This window comes from Scardinius erythrophthalmus (assembly GCF_964197995.2).
Source record: "Scardinius erythrophthalmus genome assembly, chromosome: 3".
In the NCBI taxonomy this organism is placed as follows: domain Eukaryota; kingdom Metazoa; phylum Chordata; class Actinopteri; order Cypriniformes; family Leuciscidae; genus Scardinius; species Scardinius erythrophthalmus.
In genome coordinates this window covers 38,411,157-38,430,344 of record NC_138223.1, presented here as the reverse complement: position 1 = coordinate 38,430,344, position 19,188 = coordinate 38,411,157, and the positions used below count along the sequence as shown (strand labels likewise).

The following is a 19,188-nucleotide window of genomic DNA, read 5'->3' as shown; positions in this document are numbered from 1 at the left end:
GATGCTTGATAACTAGATTAAACTTGGCCCAGAGTATTGCTTTATAGTTTTATTGAGTGATTGCCAATTAAGATTAATACACAACAGACCAATTAAAGAAGTTAGAGGTGAAACAGCTGTAGTATTTCCATGAGGAAAAAAATGCTAGTGTTTCCATGCTAAAAGCTGGTTTAAGCTGGAATGGTCTCCCAGCCTGACCAGATGAAAAATGCCCGAAACAAAAAGCAAATAGACCAATCCGAGCAGTTTTCAATTAATTCAGATTTATTTTATAAAATGTTACATAGTTCGTGGCAGCCATTTATTAATGCAAAGTTATCACAAAATAAAAGGAATTTATGTTGACACGGTCCACAACCTACTTTTTAAAACGCAAAGTAAATTCTACACTGTACATGAGATATGTCATATTACAATAATCAAAATTGTAGGGGTATAATTTTACTATTACAAATTCAAAAATATTGTTGATACTGGTCTTTATTCAAAATATAATTTCATATGTTCTGTTAACTTTAAGGTGAAATATGAACCCCTGCCTAGAAACATTAAAAGTACAGTGAAAGGTTACAAAAAGGTTGCAGTAATTTACACTACAAGTACAGATATACATACTCTCTTATAATATTACCCCCCCCCCCCCCAAAAAAAAAGACTATAACAAATAATATAACAAAACACAGCTATGAAAACTTCAATAATTAATATAATAAACTAAATTAAAATATTAAACTTTTTCTTTCCATTCAAACACAGGTTGATTGAAGCTGAAATCTGAACAAATGTTTATTATTCCTCTTCAACTACTCCTCAATCCTTCTTAGTTGCCACTTTCATCTTCTCCACAGTTTCCTATAGGGGCAAAACAATTCCAAAGTCACACATTATTTGCTTTAGGTCCATAATGACCCAGACAAATACACATGCCAGCTAAGCAGAACATTTTTGTCTATACTTGAGAGCTCAGCCTTCCAGCATTACACTCTGCACCAACCTGATGTTTATTAAGTTCGTCCACTCTCTGAGTCCACTCCTCTTCCGTCATCTCCTGATCATTTCCCTCCATTTCCTCAAGATCATGTAACTTATTTGTACCTGTAGAGAGAGAGAGAGAAGACAGAAAGTCAGGCCACATTCCACAGATAAAAAATCCAATTTTATCCAGCTTTGCTGTCTAAATCCCAGCCTTTGCAGAAAAAAAAACACAGCAATATCTCAGGTCAGAGTTTTGGCTCACCATCACAAATAACAGCAGTGCAAACCCAGTTCCCGCAGGCACAAACACAGCGGTTACATTCCACCTGAGTCTCAGCACCATCCTCGTACGTCTCATCTTCTAAGGCGCACTCTAAAAACACGCAACAGCACTCAACACACAGGATATATGTTCATATAGGTCTGTTTATATATGATACTATGCCTTATTACAGTATGCCAGGGTAAGTGGGCTTAGTGGTGGTAGATCTTACTCCTCTCTGGAGGGTTGAATCCAGGCCTGAGGCAGTTGAGGAACTCATCAAAGCTCAGTTTCCAGTCAGCATTCTCATCAGACAGCTCAATGAGGGCATCCACACACAGACTCCTGTAGAACACAATCACCACTGTTTTTAATATTTTATTGCATTCTCCAGTACAATATTTTTCTTATAACCTTCTGTTAGCATTACAATCATTTCCATGTACACAATCATACACAAACTTGAATGACAAGAACATGAACAAGAACAAGTTACCCTTTAGAAAAGAATTATCAGCACTACTTCTGTTTCCAAGCTTGTAAAGAAATCCCATACAACAACCGTTTCAAAAAAGGGGTTGGTAAGATTTTAAAATATTTATAATTACACTCACCATAATTATTTGATAAAAAATACAGTAATACTGTGAAATACTATTACAATTTTCTATTTTTTATGTATTTTAAAATAATTTATTACTGCAATGGCAAAGCAGAATTTTCTGAAGTCTTCAGTGTCACATGATCCTTCAGAAATCATTCTAATATGCTGATTTGCTGCTCAGGAAACATTTCTTATTTTCGATATTGAAAACAGTGCTGCTTAATATTTTTTTGTAGGAACTGATATATTTTGATTATTTGATGAATACAAACTTCAAAAAGAAATATTTTGTAACATTATAAATGTCCTTACTGTCACTTTTAATCGCATTAATGAGTTCTTGCTGAATAAAACAATACATTTCTTGGAGAGAAAAAAACACACCTTTAAATGGTAGTATAACATCAGTTTGCAATCAAACAGTATGTCTGCTTTATAGCCACTAAAAATATTATAAGAATAATGACCAAAACATTTTTCTCTCTGCTGAGTATAGATGCAATCCAAATTCAATTCAGATTCCAATGCATTACAGTGACTGAAATATTTCCCACAGTGATCTTCCATGTTAAAATGTGTTATAGATATGACTGCAAACTGTATTCTGATATACACTAGCCATTGGCCAACCTCATCTCTAGATATCAGTATTGGCATTGACCTTTCAAAGAACTTGTATCGTATACTTGATGATGGATTTTGTGCCTGTTCTTATTGGCCAAAATGTTTCAAATGTATGCAATTGAAATGATAAATGCACAAAGTAAATACAGCTGTATATGACACCAAAATCTTGTTTTGTCTTGTCATCTTGTGTGAGCAAATTGTGAGCATATTGAAAGAATTCCTTTGTGCAGCTGTCAGAGGACAGTGAGTTCATAATCATTACATTTTATAGAGTAGCTCAGAGATTTATCGGTTATCAGAAATCTTCAGAAAGACATTATCAGAAGTGGCTGTAAAGAGTATTGACACAGATAGTGATAAACTGATAAAGACAGTATTCAGGTTAATAAATCTGATTTGTGTAGGTCGCATGATAAAAAAACATGATTACTGAGATGGAGATAAACCAACAAGGGCAATAGGACATTATAAACATGATAAAGCATGTCAATATGACATTGTGTCTGAATGCAAGTGAGAATCTTTTTAAAGATGCATTGTTAAACTAAACTAAAATGAAGGAACACTTTATCCACTGTAAAAGGAAATATGCTTAAAATTATCTTTGGTTACTACTTAGGCCTACACATAAAACTTTATATTTGTGTTATCTAATATAAGGAATTAAATTAAGCGAATTAACATTTTGGGGTCAGAACGATTTATTTATTTTATTTTTTTAAAGAAATGAATACTTTTATTCAGCAAGGACACGTTAAATTGATCAAAGTGACAGAAAAGACATTATAATGTTAGAAGGATTTCTGTTTCATATAAATACGGATCTTTTGAGCTTTCATCAAAGAATCCTGAAAAAAGAAATTAAGCAGCATTGAAAGCATTGATAACATTGACAGCACCAATTGACAGTTTCCACTGAGCGGTACGGTACGGTACGGTACGGTACTGAAGGATCATGTGACACTGAAGACTGAAGTAATGAAAACAGTCCATTTTAATTTAAATAATATTTCACAATATTACAGATTTACACAATATTATCAAATAAATCCAGATGAGCATAAGATACGTCTTTCAAAAACATTAAAAACTCTAATGCGCAATATAACACAAAATTAGACTTTGTTATAAATATGGGTATATGTGTGTGTGACCTGAGCAGGCGGTTGTTCTCCTCCTCAGCATAAGGAGAGGTGACATTTATTGCAGTCTCATTATGCTGAATGAACTTCAGGAATTCTGTTGAATCCAACTGAGAGTCTCCATTATCATAGTTCTGTTGAGACACAAACAGCTTAACAGAAAAAGTTGGAGACCGACATGCATATCTGAATGCATATGCTTTGTGTTCAATGAACACAACATACACATACACACACACACACACACACACACACACACACACAAACCTGGAAGTATTTGAGCAGGACATCTGAGAAGTTGGATCCTTTAGAAAACCAGCCGTCAGGCGACACCTCAGACTGCAACCATTCAATCACATGACTCCTCAACTCATTGCGGTCCGTAAGGTAACAAACAACTATATAATAAAACAGAACAAATAAGCACAACGTTACTATACATCTGAAAACTAAAAGACTTCACGCCCTTTCAAAACATAATCTTCGACCCTTGAATAGTTAATGATTCAAATGAAAATATGATCATCTGATTTTAATCACCATCTACTTTTAGAGGCCGTTTATACGACACTGTTTTGTCTAAAAACAGACAACTTTTTATGCGTTTTGGTCGTTAATTTACACGACAACGCGGTTTGGGGGCCTGGAAACTTCTGAAAATGGGATTAGTGCAAGCAGTGTTGCCAACTAATTTTCAGGAGAAGTTGCTAAAGCAAGATCAATTTGTTGCTAAAAGTTGCTAAATGACGCAGTGACGTCATTGCGCTATGACGTCATTACGTAATCGCAACGCAACACTACGCCATTATGTCACACGTTTATTATTTGAAATGCTAATTTAGATTTGTTTGTAAAAAATAAAAATAATAATAAAAAAATATATATAAATAGGCATATATATATATATATATATATATATATATATATATATATATATATATATATATATATATATATATATATATATATTATATACAATGTATACATAGGCCTACATGCATACAGTATTTGTAAAAGTAGGGTAATACAAACAACACTTTTTCATGATCAGATTTTTTCATTTTTTAATACAACATTGATATTGTACAGTTAAACACTTTACAACTACATTTAATGTAGGCTATTTTCTTATCAACCAGTGAAACATGAAATGTGTTTAAATTATTTTGCCAAAAATGCAAAATGCATGCTACTGCTGCTGCTGCCGCCCGCAGCCTCTCTGCCTGGCTATATAGACCAGCCCCGCCCCCTGCGCTCGTTGTCTTTTGTTTTCCGGTTTTCACAGCGATTTCCGCACAGGAATTATGAATGAACCGCTCTGTCTATTTAGCTAGCTTGTACGTGTGTTGTTTGGATTAGAATCACTTTCCAAAAGTTGCTAAAAGTTGCCAAATAAATAAAAAAAATTGCTAAATTTGTTGCTAGGTGCTTTTTAAATAAAAAGTTGCTAGGGTAGTCTGAAAAGTTGCTAAATCTAGCAACAAAATTGCTAAGTTGGTAACACTGAGTGCAAGTGTTGTTGTTGTTTTTTTATTATGTGTTCAGTCGGCGTGTAGTGTTTCTTTACAAAGTGACACCGCCAACTACTGGCCAGGCAGCAGAATACAGCAACAGTGTTGTCGTCTGTACGCAAAAAACACAAAGGAAATACTTTTCTGCTTTAAGAAGCATCACTGTCGTGTAAATGTTCCTATGTAAATGTCGTGTAAATGTTCTATTTCTCAGACTTAATTTTGCCCAAACAAAACGGCTAAGTATTTAAACCTGGGTAGCCTTTTGGACGTTGGATGGTGGTCTCAAACAATAAAGAGAGATAATTCCACCACATTTTTAATAAAATGTTTAATGATAACCAGTTCTCAGTCGAACAGATGCTTGTTTACTCACTTGGGCTGTTGGTGATCTTTTCCATTTTTTTTTCTAAATGAGAAGACAGAAACCTGGTTAGTGACTTTCAGCTGAAAACAGGAGCCGCTCTGTGCAAAGTTCTTAAAATCTCTTGCATATTTATGTATTCTAATGTAGGAACATGTAGTGACATTTCTGAGAGGAAATGGCTGCTATTATTTAAATAGCACCCAAAACTAGGTTACAATGAGATTTCGTTTTAACAGCTTTCTCATGCACATCTATGGTTTTGCGGTGAAGCATCTACACACTAGTCATTGAAACAGAAAGGTCTGTAATCTTTATTGCAACATTCCATTAATGCATCATGCTATTTAGACACTATAAACTAAACCTACATACACACTTACCTTCACAATGTCCATGATGGGCCACCTGTACTTTGAGTCCAGTGAGACAGGCATCACGATGCAGCTCACAGTGATTACGGTACGTCTTCCCATTACTGCCGCAGACTGGACGCTTATGGGGTTTACATTGCTGATCAAAACACACACATTAAAATAAGTGGACATTTATGATATCTACGTAGTTTATATCAGTGGTTCTCAACTAGTCAGTCTTGACTCAAAAATGGGTCACATGTCTGTTATGATAGGACAGCAGCTAAAAAAAAAAAAACAGTGCTAAATGCAAACAATAATATGACAACTGACCATATACTTTTGCATATTTTAATAGCAAAATAGGCTTATCAACTTTTAAAATTGAGATAAAATTCAAATTGAGGTTTTTTTTAAATGATACTTGTTGGGTCTCCACTTGATAACCAATGCAAAACCTACTCTAGTGATCTACAACACCCAGTCTTTTAATAGATTTCAGAGAACAGTAATAAGTGGTGGTGGAAAATAGGGTTGCCAAGTCAGTGGTTTAGGGTAGAACTGGGCTACATTGTTGATTTTTTTCTAACCTGCAATTTAAAAGTTTGACACATTGTTATATATATGATAAAACTGAAATAAATTAAAAATGAGACAGAGAAATATCTTTGAGCTCCTTTATGAAAACATACTGTGTTTATGATTACTAGACAGTTCTCAAGTTGAAATTGTGTGTAATGCATAACAGTGGTGATTTTAAATATGATTCTTTGAATATTGATTTCTTTGTATGGAAGTGGCATATTTTGAATTATGACAAGTTTTGGTTTTTGGCCAGCTGACTGTTTTAAGTGGTCACCGTGGTTTTGCCAAATAAGACATGTTCCTGGATCAACATTTTGAACAACATTCCTGTTCAAAAACACAGAGCCTATCCATAACCACAACCATAACTTCAGAATCTGGGAAAATCTGGCAACCCTGGTGGGAAAGGTAACATGTGTTTGAGTGGGTGTTTTCAGGGTCACAGAGAATGGGGGCCTTTTCAAATACCTGAAATAGCCACACTTGCGGTCTTTGCACTTGACCACTTGTTTACGTACAAGACGTATTTCCTGTATTTGGCCCGAATGTTCAAGGTGTGAAGATTGCGTAGAACTTTTGATACAATAGTGTTGCAAAAAAGCAAGTGCTTACAGGGCTTCTTCTTTTTTTTCTTTTTTTTTCTTTTTTTGCAATACATTGCATCTTAAAATAAACTTTTAAATGTCTGGTTAGTAGTCTCTATGTAATAGAAGACACAATTTGCAGGATGGAATGCGGTATTCAAGATAGTGTGCGTTCAGGGAACTAAGAAACTAATGAGACTAAATAGCAGACAAAGCATAAAAATGAAGTTGTAGGTTGCATATATTTTTTAGCTGAGGTAACGTTAAATTAAACGCAATTCTCTCGTATCCTTGCTCGATTACGAGCGAGACTACGAGCGACACAATGAGCCCAACGGGCGGTTGAAATTTAAAAGGCTGATTTTCGCGCTTCAGGGCAGTGACGTACATATGTAGTCCAGTGGTTGTCAAGACACCGTTGGCACAAAATTAAGCAATGGCCCTGAACGGTGGTTTAATGTTAAAATTGTGACAACGCTGTAACAACCTTCAACACACAACGTAGCAACCTTTTGGCCATGTTGTAAAAACGTTGTTAGAAGGATGGGTTGTTCAAACGTTCTGTGTTGCTGGCATGGCATTTTAGACATGGGACAGTCTTGCACACTCACTTCCTGTCGAGTGCACACGCTCTCAGGTCCAATAGAATCTGTCTGCATCCTGCAAGACCGCAAATGTGGGTATTTAAAGGCCCACTGTGTGTCTGAATATCTCTATATGGGGAGGCTGCTGACTCACCTCGACGCACACACAGGTTGGTTCTCCTTTCTTTGTGACAGCGCATTCTCTTCCAGCTCCACAGAACACATTCGCGCAGACTTTACTTTTACTCCTCGCCTCCTGCACACAACACACACGAATAAAAAAAATGTTTGTCCATTACACCAAACACACAGGACTTCTAACTAGTGGTGAAGGAAGGAAAACGCTTCAGAAAATTAAGTTCTAATACTGTGATACAGGCTAACGTTAACGTTACTCTTATGCTGACGGACCTATTGTTTTAATACTCTTCGTAATAGTCAAAGGGATAGTTCACCCAAAAATTATATTTCTGTCATCATTTAGCCTACTCACCCTCAAGTTGTTCCAAACCTGTATGAATGGATCTACTTCCATTATTTTTTTATTAACGAAGTGAATGTCTGTTGTCATCAACTGTTACCGACATTCTTCAAAATTAATACAGGTTACAACTTGTGAGTGAGTAGCCTAAATTATGGCAGAATTTTCTTCCAAATATTTCTTCAAGTTAGTCGCACATGTAGATTTTAAATTTAAACACAAGATGGCAGACTACACTTCATATCTAGTGCACTAGTTCATATCTAACAAAATCTGGAGCAGAATTATCTATTAATGAATGACAATCAAATTGCTGTTTTCTTTATTTGGTAACATCCAAATAACAAATGACCTTACACACACCCACAGTAGTACAAAAATGGACTTTTACTAATGTTTTTACCTAAATAAACAGATCTCGCTTAGCCTACTCACTCCCCACAGACTTGTGCTGCCCTTTTATTGTGCTGTCTGATTGGTGAAGACTGAAGTGAAAGCCACAGTGACACAGCTCCAGATGGGAGCCAGACCTGTTGACCTTTGCCATCTAATAAAGAGGGTGAGTAACAAAGAGTCTGACCATGACAATACACCAGCGCATGCTGTTACTGAAACACACATATAAAAGAAGCACCTCAGGTCTGCAAGACAGATGGCACACACACACTCCCACACATGTACAAACCATCTGCAACATCTGTGTATCCTATATTAAAAAAATTAAGAAGGTAATTGCGACTTTTTACCTCATGGTTCTGAATTTTTTCTCGCAATTGCAAGTTTATCTGGCGCCATTTTGTCTAAATGTCATTTTGTCATTTCGATAAATAAAATCAGAATTGTGAGATGTAAACTCGTAGCTCGTAATATATCTGACAGTTTAAAAAAAATCCTCAGAATTGAGATTTAAGCTCGAAATTGTGAGATATAAAGTCGCAATTGTGAGAAAAAAAGTATGAAAATATGTTCCAATTTTTTTTTAAATTTTTAAGCAGCTGACTGTTTTAACCTCTACCAAATCTTTCACCTCTGTCAAAGTTTATTTTATTGTATTATATATGTTTTAGTTTAGTTTAAATTGCAACTAAAAAGACTAAAAATGGAACACTGTTAATATTCTTGACAATAAAATAAAATACAATTCAGTTTGAGATACACTCACCTAAAGGATTATTAGGAACACCATACTAATACTGTGTTTGACCTTCAGAACTGCCTTAATTCTACGTGGCATTGATTCAACAAGGTGCTGAAAGCATTCTTCAGAAATGTTGGCCCATATTGATAGGATAGCATCTTGCAGTTGATGGAGATTTGTGGGATGCACATCCAGGGCACGAAGCTCCCGTTCCACCACATCCCAAAGATGCTCTATTGGGTTGAGATCTGGTGACTGTGGGGGCCATTTTAGTACAGTGAACTCATTGGCATGTTCAAGAAACCAATTTGAAATGATTCGAGCTTTGTGACATGGTGCATTATCCTGCTGGAAGTAGCCATCAGAGGATGGGTACATGGTGGTCATAAAGGGATGGACATGGTCAGAAACAATGCTCAGGTAGGCCGTGGCATTTAAACGATGCCCAATTGGCACTAAGGGGCCTAAAGTGTGCCAAGAAAACATCCCCCACACCATTACACCACCACCACCAGCCTGCACAGTGGTAACAAGGCATGGTGGATCCATGTTCTCATTCTGTTTACGCCAAATTCTGACTCTACCATCTGAATGTCTCAACAGAAATCGAGACTCATCAGACCAGGCAACATTTTTCCAGTCTTCAACTGTCCAATTTTGGTGAGCTTGTGCAAATTGTAGCCTCTTTTTCCTATTTGTAGTGGAGATGAGTGGTACCCGGTGGGGTCTTCTGCTGTTGTAGCCCATCCGCCTCAAGGTTGTGCGTGTTGTGGCTTCACAAATGCTTTGCTGCATACCTCGGTTGTAACGAGTGGTTATTTCGGTCAAAGTTGCTCTTCTATCAGCTTGAATCAGTCAGCCCATTCTCCTCTGACCTCTAGCATCAACAAGGCATTTTCGCCCACAGGACTGCCACATACTGGATGTTTTTCCCTTTTCACACCATTCTCTGTAAACCCTAGAAATGGTTGTGCGTGAAAATCCCAGTAACTGAGCAGATTGTGAAATACTCAGACCGGCCCGTCTGGCACCAACAACCATGCCACGCTCAAAATTGCTTAAATCACCTTTCTTTCCCATTCTGACATTCAGTTTGGAGTTCAGGAGATTGTCTTGACCAGGACCACACCCCTAAATGCATTGAAGCAACTGCCATGTGATTGGTTGATTAGATAATTGCATTAATGAGAAATTGAACAGGTGTTCCTAATAATCCTTTAGGTGAGTGTATATTCTAATATAAATAGCAAGTGCATACTTGCTGGCTCGGCGGAGACTGCATTGGAATGTACAGGAAGATGGCGTAATAGTTGGATACATGTCGACATGTGGCCTTAGGACATCTGTCCATTTCTCCATGCCCTGTGACCCCTTAACTCTGACCTTTAACATCTCACTGGTAAGATTGTGCAAGACAATAGAATGGTATTTCAAGGAAGAGAGTCTTATGTAGGGTGGAGCAGACTAATGCAATGCTTCTCTTTCTATCTCACAGAAAGAGTGCACATGCAATGAATATTTCACATAAAATGTGCATTGAGTGCCAATAATAAGATCTCATTTGGAGAAAGCGTCACAATTTTCCAGAGGTGTGTGTGTGTGTGTGTGTTTCTGTGTAAATGTGTTTACCAGTGATGACTGGTAAATGTGCACAAAGGGCAACGCTAACAGGCCTGGTCCATTTATTTGATCTGTTAACATGACAAATAAAAAAAATTCCCTTGCTTCCTTTAAAAACTTTCAAGTTTTTAGACTGGGTCTGATTTAAGATATTTCAACATTGCAGCATTGCTGCATGGCTCTTCTAAAATATGGAAAGCAGCTTGTTTACTCCTCTTCTATATTAATTTGAGCACCATAACCAATCCAACACAACAACATTGGCACAACCAATAATAAGCAAATACATCATGAATCCATCTTCCAAACAGTGTTTTCGTCTCACCCTGAATCACTATGTTACGCCTAGGCTATAATAAGTGTTTATATTCATACTAGCCCAGTACCTGCGTGACTCATCATATACATAAACAGAGAGAAGTAGCTCCGGCTACAACGTTCGTTCTCAAGACGCATGCAGTTGTTTATTAACATCTAAAGTGCCAAAAGTTACATAATGTACTTTCAGAGACAGTTTATTTAAAAGTGTATTAATGTTTTAACTGTATTTTAATCAAATAAATGCAGCCTTGGCGAGCATAAGAGACTACTTTCAAAAACATTTAAAAATCTAACAGAACCCATACTTTTTAAACTGTAGTGTTTTTCAGTTGTTTAAGGTACTACCATCAAACTGATTTAGTATGACAATACAGTCAGTGTTCACTTATGAATGATGAAATTAGTTTAACATATTAATATTAACAAGAAGAGAGAGAGAGAGAGAGAGAGAGAGAGAGAGAGAGAGAGAGAGAGAGAGAGAGAGAGAGAGAGAGAGAGAGAGAGAGAGAGAATTCACAACCTTACAGATGGTGCCTATATTAAGACTTCCCCACAGATTCAACAGAACATTAACAGCAATAAGCTGAGTTGAGCGGAAACTACTTTCACACAAATATCTCCACCAACAGGCTGTATGAAGCATAGAAGACACACAAACACCGGGCTTTGACCTAAAACCAGAGGGCAGACAGAAACATTCCTCACATTCCAGAGTGTGTCAGCTGAGATCGTCTGATGGAGATCAGAGCAGACAGACTCTGTTAGATGACACCAAAGCATTAGTGAACAGAAGTCACTATACACTCCCTGTAGTGGTCCTAACCATGAAATAAACCCCTGGTATGAAAGACTGACAGCATTGCCTGTTCTCATTCTGGCTTTTGTTCTGATGCAGTCTGGCGCCCGTTTCACGATTCGTATGCAGTACGTGCCCATGTTAAGAGGTTAGAGAATTCTCACTGGAATTTAATGTGGTCCGGCAAAGCAGTGCAGATTCAGCAGCGCAACCTTCGTTTTCTGTCTATTTTTGCTATGCTTCCGTCACAGAATTAAAGTGATAGGTCATTGTTTGTTCATGGTCAAAATGAACATGGAATTACAAAAAAAAGTAATTTCTCCATAAATGCATATAATTAAAGTTTACTATTTCACAGTCAACATATGACTTGCAGTGGGTAAAACAAGGAAAACTACATCTTACCCCACATTTTGAGAATGATCTTAACTGTGAACACACGTTTCACATTCATTAACACCCATAAGGAAACCACAAAGGAAACACTACTCTAAAAAAAAAAAAACATGTACTTATCTGCATTTTAACACTTCAACCAATTTGAAATCCCTGGCATGAAACAATACAAGTATGCATCAAAGACAAGATGTAAGAAAAAATTGCTCACTTCGTCACTGGTAGACGTTTTTTAGGCCTTATGCCAAATATTCAGAATTGCTTGCTTTGTCTCGGTTTTGTAATAATGTTTCATTGCAACACCATTCAGTAAGTGCTGAAAAACAATCTAAAAGTGTTTGTTCCTGTGTGTTGCAGCACAATAGTTACTTACTTAGTTATGCTGAGTGCTAAACACACGTCTACAGTCAAAGGTTCATAGGTGGGCTTCTAGGGACCAGAATGTTTTGTAACTTGCACAAATAAGCATCCACATAACTCGCAAAACCCACTGAGAAGACCTTAGCAACACCCTATCAACCACCCACAACACCCTTTTGCACAGGCACCACTGGTTGAATTCTCTACTGAAAGAAATGTGACTTTATATTTATCCTCACAGGCCACCATCCAGAAGCTCATTAGATTCGTACCCTGCAGTGGCAGAATGCAAATTATCTGATACCATCCTGTGTTATCTAGTTGCAGTATTTTTGAGCAAAGCATTTAAGCCCCTCTCTGCCTGAGGGGGCCTAGATCTCATACTTCTGTCTGTCTGGATGTTTGTCCATGTTCAGATGATTGCACGATCAGAATGCCAGCGTTACTGTTTATGTTGGAGGAACTGGCAAATGAAGTATTGACTACTAAACGTCTGTGCTTACATGGTGAGTTTAAGTAAATTAGACCACTTTTTGGCATTGATATGACTGTCAAAATTGGCCCAATTTACTCAAATACACCTTACCTTTTAGTATGATGACATGAACATGCTCCTCTCCAACTTTTGTTAAACCTGCATAGTAGAAACAATACATCTAATTGAGTTTTTAAGCACCAATGGACACGTTATAAAGATGGAAAAGTGCATAAACATATTCAAAAGCTTGGGGATTTTGAACGAAAAGGTTTTTTTTTATTAAAAAAAAAAATCTTAGACACCAAACATTGCAAAAGGTCAATCTGTTCCTCAACCATCTCATCATCATGCAGATGTTAGCTATGAAGTCATCTCTGAAACTATACCCTTTACACAACTGCTCTTACTGAACGCTAGAGCTTCGGTGTGTGAGACCTGTTGTTTGGTGTCTAATGAAAAGGCATGTGGTCGTTCGTCTTGATGATGTGCAGATGTAACAGGCCTCCAGGCGCCCACATGAAAAGACCAGCACATCTGCCATGTCTAACTATGTCAACACTGCACAAGACCAGAGGACTGATCACATGCCAGAGCTTCAATTCTGACAGTTACGCACACACACGTTTGTGTTTGTGACAGACAGAATGGCTGTGCCTTTGCATCTGTGTGAAGCAATGGTGTTAAAATGCCCTTATCCCACCCAGGTGGTAACGTCTGCTGTTGTTTTGCTTTCCATTACTCCACGCACCAATTACTTTGCTTTTACCTGCCAAGACAAACAGCAGCTGTTCATGCCCAGAAAATTTAGCTCACGTCTGACGCCCTCACTGCTGCGTTAACAGTCCGAAAAAAGGTGCTTCAGGGCTTCTGAAGTTACAGTAAGTTTAAACTATCACAGTGTCAAAACAATTCGTAGAAAAACGTAACGAATACTAGTCATTTTCGGGCAGTATATTATCTGTTATGTTTACAGTCATTTCCTTTAGCCCTAAAGCAAAACTCAATGCAATTCTCTTAGGGGGAAAAAAAAGGTTCGATAGGGTTCTGTATAGAACTCTAGGGTTCTTGACTCAATTTTAAAGAACACTTTATGCCAAAACGGTTCTTATGTCTTACATTAATGCACAATGCTTTCATGTGTAATGAGTTATTTAAATTTTTCTAGTTATACATTATGTTTACAAGCCGTTTAATTCATGATAAAAAATTAATTAAACAGAATAAATAAGAAATATTTATATTATTCCGATTTTTTTTTTTATTAACTAAATCCATAAAATTGATAGGAACCCCTAAAAGGTTCTATATATGAAGTGCCTGACAGAACCCTTTAATTTTCTATAGAACCTTTTGTTCTGCCTGTGAGAAATCAATACAGGAAATCCTTTAAATTAACACTAAATCCATGAATTTTTCTTACCACAGTTAAATGACATAAATACAACAAATGAACTCTCAAGAGATTAACAAAAAGCATAAAAATAATATTTTAGTGACTGTCTCAAATGATTAGGCTTTAATATCATACATGCCAAATAAATTAAATCCTCTGATACCTGGATGGATTTATGGCTGTAGTTATTTGCAGTCATTCATATCAGCAATATCCAAGATAGAAAATATACAAAAGTGTTCCATTCAACTTCTAAAGTCACTTTTTCTTTTATTAGAGAATGTTGTCCAAAGAATTCAGAAAGCTTTCTGTCTTACCTCTGCGTAACAGCAGACAACGAAGAGGACAATGAATGGAGAAAGTGTCCTAATAATCTGCGGAAAGACACACAAACATAAGAACAGATAAATGATGTAGCATTGCACATATAAGGTCGGATTCATAAATCATAAATACCTTGATGACTTACCATTATCAGGAGATGAGAGGAGAAAGGAGAGATGAGAGGAGCTGCTGCACGGGCAGAGTAAGAACTGAAAGACAACATTACAGACTTCTGGAGAGATCCAGTGATTCACCCTCCCCCAGACCCCCACCCCCAAACACACACACACACACACACACACACACACACACACACACACACACACGTTTTCATGTTTTATGGGGACTTTTCATAGACATAATGGTTTTTATACTGTACAAACTGTATATTATATCCCCCTAGACTAACCCTACCACTAAACCTACCCATCACAGAAACATTTCTGCATTTTTACATCAGTATGACATAAAACATCACTTAGTATGATTTATAAGCTGTTTTCCTCATGAGGACCAAAAAAATGTCCCCACAAGGACTTTGGATATTGCCATCTTTGTGCAATGTAGGGTTTACCAGGCCACACACACATACACAGTGTTTGTTTCGCTATATTACTGAGGACATTGCATAGACTTCCATGATTTTATCCCAGGTTAAAGGGATAGTTCACCCAAAAATGAAAATAAGCCCATGATTTACTCACCTCAAGTCATCCTAGGTGTATATGACATTCTTCTTTCAGACGAATACAATCGGAGTTACATTAAAAAATGTCCTTGCTCTTCCCAGCTTTGTAATGGCAGTGAATAAACGTTTCTGTTTTGAAGTCCATAAAAGTGCATCTATCCATCGTAAAAGTGCTCCACACTGCTCCGGGGGGTTAATAAAGGCCTTCAAACTGCACTGACCCAAAGACTGTCTCAAAAACACGGTTTGAAATCGCTGGTGTTTCTGGCGTCACAAACTACCTAGTAACCAATCACATCAACCATGTGATCATCAACGAGTGGATCTCTGAGCTGGTGTGAGTGAGTGGAGGCGGGGCTAATTTGCACATTCATAAAACCGCGTATACTAAATGAGGCAAGGGTGTAGAGTTACATTCAAGCTATTTAAAGGCATGAATAATTTTTTTTCAAGGAAAAAACGTTTAAATGTCATTGGTCAAAGATCAAAGATGAGTTTAAGGGATAAAATGAATGACTACAGGGGGACTTTAAATAAAAACATGTTTTAGCATGTCCTCACTACTCAGTTTTTAGAATATTTTACTATGTAAGTGGCTGAGGACATTTGGCCCTCACAAGTATAGCCAAACCTGTACACACACACACACACACACACACACACACACACATTGGGTTTTCATATTTTATGTGGGTTTTCCATAGTCAAGTAAAGTCGTCTTTATTTATATTGCGCTTTTTACCATATAGATTCAAAGCAGCTTCACAGACATAAACAGGAAATGAATGATTCAGTGATCTAAAACAGAATTAAATTCTGGTGTAAATTAGTTCTAAAAAAACAATAGTAAGCAGTCATTGTTCAGTAGAAATCAGTTCAGTGTTGATTCATTTTGGTTCAGTAACTGTAAAGTACGTCAACTATAAAATTAGTTCAATTCAGCAATAAAGCAGCTCTGCAGAAAACAGTAATGTCATTGTCCATTTCAGTTCATTGTTCATCAGTGCAGTGCAGTCAAATCAGTAATATTGCTGTATATTAAGTGTCTCCAACTAAGCAAGCCAGTGGCAAGGAACCCAAATTCCATCAGGTGACAGAAATGAAAAAAAAAAAAAAAAAAAAAAACTGTCCTTGGGAAAAACCAGGCTCAGTCAGGGTGCCAGTTCTCCTCTGACCATAGACATAATGATTTTTATACTGTACAAACTATATATTATATCCCCAACCCCATCACAGAAAACGTTCTGCATTTTTACATATTCAAAAAACATCTGTATGATTTCTAAAATGTTTTCCTCATGGGGACGAAAAAAAAAAGTCCCCTCATAGTCAAGAAATACTGGTATTACTATCCTTATGGGAATATTTGGTAGCCATTACGTAGAAAATACCAAGGCCACACACACACACACAGAGGCCATTCTCAGTCAGAATACAACTTTATTGGCATGGTTTATATGGATTACAATTGCCAAACCATTTAAGTTATTAAGTAAACAAATGAATAAAAAAAAAAACACATTTGCATATACATGTGGGTAACTTAATTAAAAGTCATAAACAACATAATTATACTGCATAATGCATTGGGGTTCAAAAGTCTAGACCACATTTAAAATTCAGAATTTAAACTTGGGAATAAACAATGTTTAAGGATTTAAAAAAAACCTCTTAGGCTATACAAATATATATATATAATGTTTCAGAACAATATGGAGTAAATGACATAATTATTAAAAAATTTCGGGTGAACCTTTTAATATTCAATATTTGTTATTTATAACTGCAGCCATGACTGATTTTGTGCAACAGCGCCTCCTGCTGGATAAGCATAACTAATGAAAACAACAATGCTGAACTTCATTTCAGCAGCCTTGGATTTTATTTTTAAAAATGTAAAATATTAGTTAAAATACATGTGAAGTGTTTTGGCAGTGTTTGCAATTATAACTCACTATAATGCATTATTAAGACATTTCTATAATTTCATTTAACTCTGAATGAATGGGTTTCCTCTGTGGTGAGTGATCCACTAACCATTCATAGTAAACTGAGTTTACCCTCTCTTTGTAACTTTTATGATTTTTTCGTATTCTTGTCTTTTCAGAGACCTGAAAATAAAGACAAAGCACAATTGAATAACCCTTGGCATAGACAGATACTAAATAGTATAAGTTGAGATTTGACTCTGAGGAAGTGTAAATTCTCAATTCATACCTCGTATAAACTGACTGTGACCTTTTTTGAAAATAAAGACAAAGCACAATTGAATAACCCTTGGCATAGACAGATACTAAATAGTTCAAGTTGAAGTTTGACTCTGAGGAAGTGTGAATTCTTAATTCATACCTCGTTTAAAGAGACATCAGCGTTTGTGACCTTTTTTGAACATAAAGACAAAGCACAATTGAATAACCCTTGGCATAGACAGATACTAAATAGTTCAAGTTGAGATTTGACTCTGAGGAAGTGTAAATTCTCAATTCATACCTCGTTTAAAGAGACATCAGCGTTTGTGACCTTTTTTGAACATAAAGACAAAGCACAATTGAATAACACTTGGCATAGACAGATACTAAATAGTTCAAGTTGAGGTTTGACTCTGAGGAGGTGTGATTTCTCAATTCATACCTCGTTTAAAGAGACATCGGCGTTTGTGACCTTTTAGAAACAGACAACAACCAATTAATAATCAATCTCCCTGTTTGTCTATAGATCAATGCATTGCTGTCCTTTGCATTTGCCACAGTTATAAGTGAATATAAAAATATTTACCTCATTTTGTTGAGTTTTCCATAAAAGCAAGCAGATAATGAATACCAGAAGAAAAACAAAACACCAGATCACAGTCAACACGATCGCTGTTGAAAAGCTGGCTAGCTTCGACAAAGAAGGAGCTACAAAATTAAAATAATAGTAAAAATTAGACCTCTTTTAATGTGTGCTTTGAGTTTTTACAGCCACTATTACTTTTCCTCTTGAAGCTAGATTTTATTCCATGCCGTTCATAACAGCACTGAAGAATAGTAATGTTAAAATTATAGTCTCACTTTAGGTTCAGAGTGACCCCAGTCTCAACTCACCTTCACTATCAGAACTATTATCGGAACCCATTGTATCCATTCATCTGCTGAATTCAAGACGGCACACTACAAAGTAGCATGAGATTGGTTAAAATACTTCTGTACCTAGTGTTTTCCTCTTATAAAGACTAGGTTAAAAAAAACTTGTCTGTGATTAAAAACAATGAAGACTGACAGTAAAACTCACCCTGATATCGATTGGTTGATAAAGCTCTGCAGCTGTGCAGTGTGCGAGTGTAGTCTGCTTGTTATGCACTGTGGTGGGCATATCTCACATTTCCTATGAGCAACCTCACAAAGGAAATGCTCTTCAAAGGTTCACACCCTCAGAATTCTCTGCAGAAAAACTTTAAAAATAAAGCAAACTAAAACAATACTAAAAAAAAAAAAACTATTAACACATGTCATTTGCTGTTCTAGTGTCACAAGTATTGGTTTATTTTTATAGTTGCAGTGAGCATTGCAACAAGTTGAGGGAAGAGGCAGACGGAAACAGCAAACTATCAATATAAAACT

At 36.5% G+C, this 19,188-nt stretch overlaps 2 protein-coding genes across 2 annotated transcripts; both read right to left on the bottom strand.

Moving 5' to 3' along the window:
- Window positions 1-242: 242 nt before the first annotated feature.
- fstl1a (follistatin-like 1a) lies at window positions 243-15,124 on the bottom strand (the record flags this gene model as incomplete). The annotated part of the gene is made up of 11 exons (XM_081360715.1): window positions 243-852; window positions 995-1,095; window positions 1,238-1,348; window positions 1,470-1,582; window positions 3,623-3,744; window positions 3,878-4,008; window positions 5,498-5,530; window positions 5,869-5,998; window positions 7,749-7,850; window positions 14,895-14,951; window positions 15,047-15,124. The coding sequence occupies 11 exons, from the start codon at window positions 15,122-15,124 to the stop codon at window positions 811-813; spliced, it is 1,020 nt and encodes a 339-aa protein (XP_081216841.1). The 3' UTR covers window positions 243-810.
- Window positions 15,125-17,011: 1,887 nt separating this feature from the next.
- Window positions 17,012-18,989, bottom strand: LOC308688033 (uncharacterized protein). The gene is made up of 8 exons (XM_081360865.1): window positions 18,860-18,989; window positions 18,673-18,738; window positions 18,365-18,486; window positions 18,221-18,250; window positions 18,080-18,109; window positions 17,939-17,968; window positions 17,807-17,827; window positions 17,012-17,700 (listed from the first exon to the last, which is right to left on the bottom strand). The coding sequence occupies exons 2-8, from the start codon at window positions 18,710-18,712 to the stop codon at window positions 17,557-17,559; spliced, it is 417 nt and encodes a 138-aa protein (XP_081216991.1). The 5' UTR covers window positions 18,713-18,738; window positions 18,860-18,989; the 3' UTR covers window positions 17,012-17,556.
- Between the last annotated feature and the right edge of the window lie 199 nt (window positions 18,990-19,188).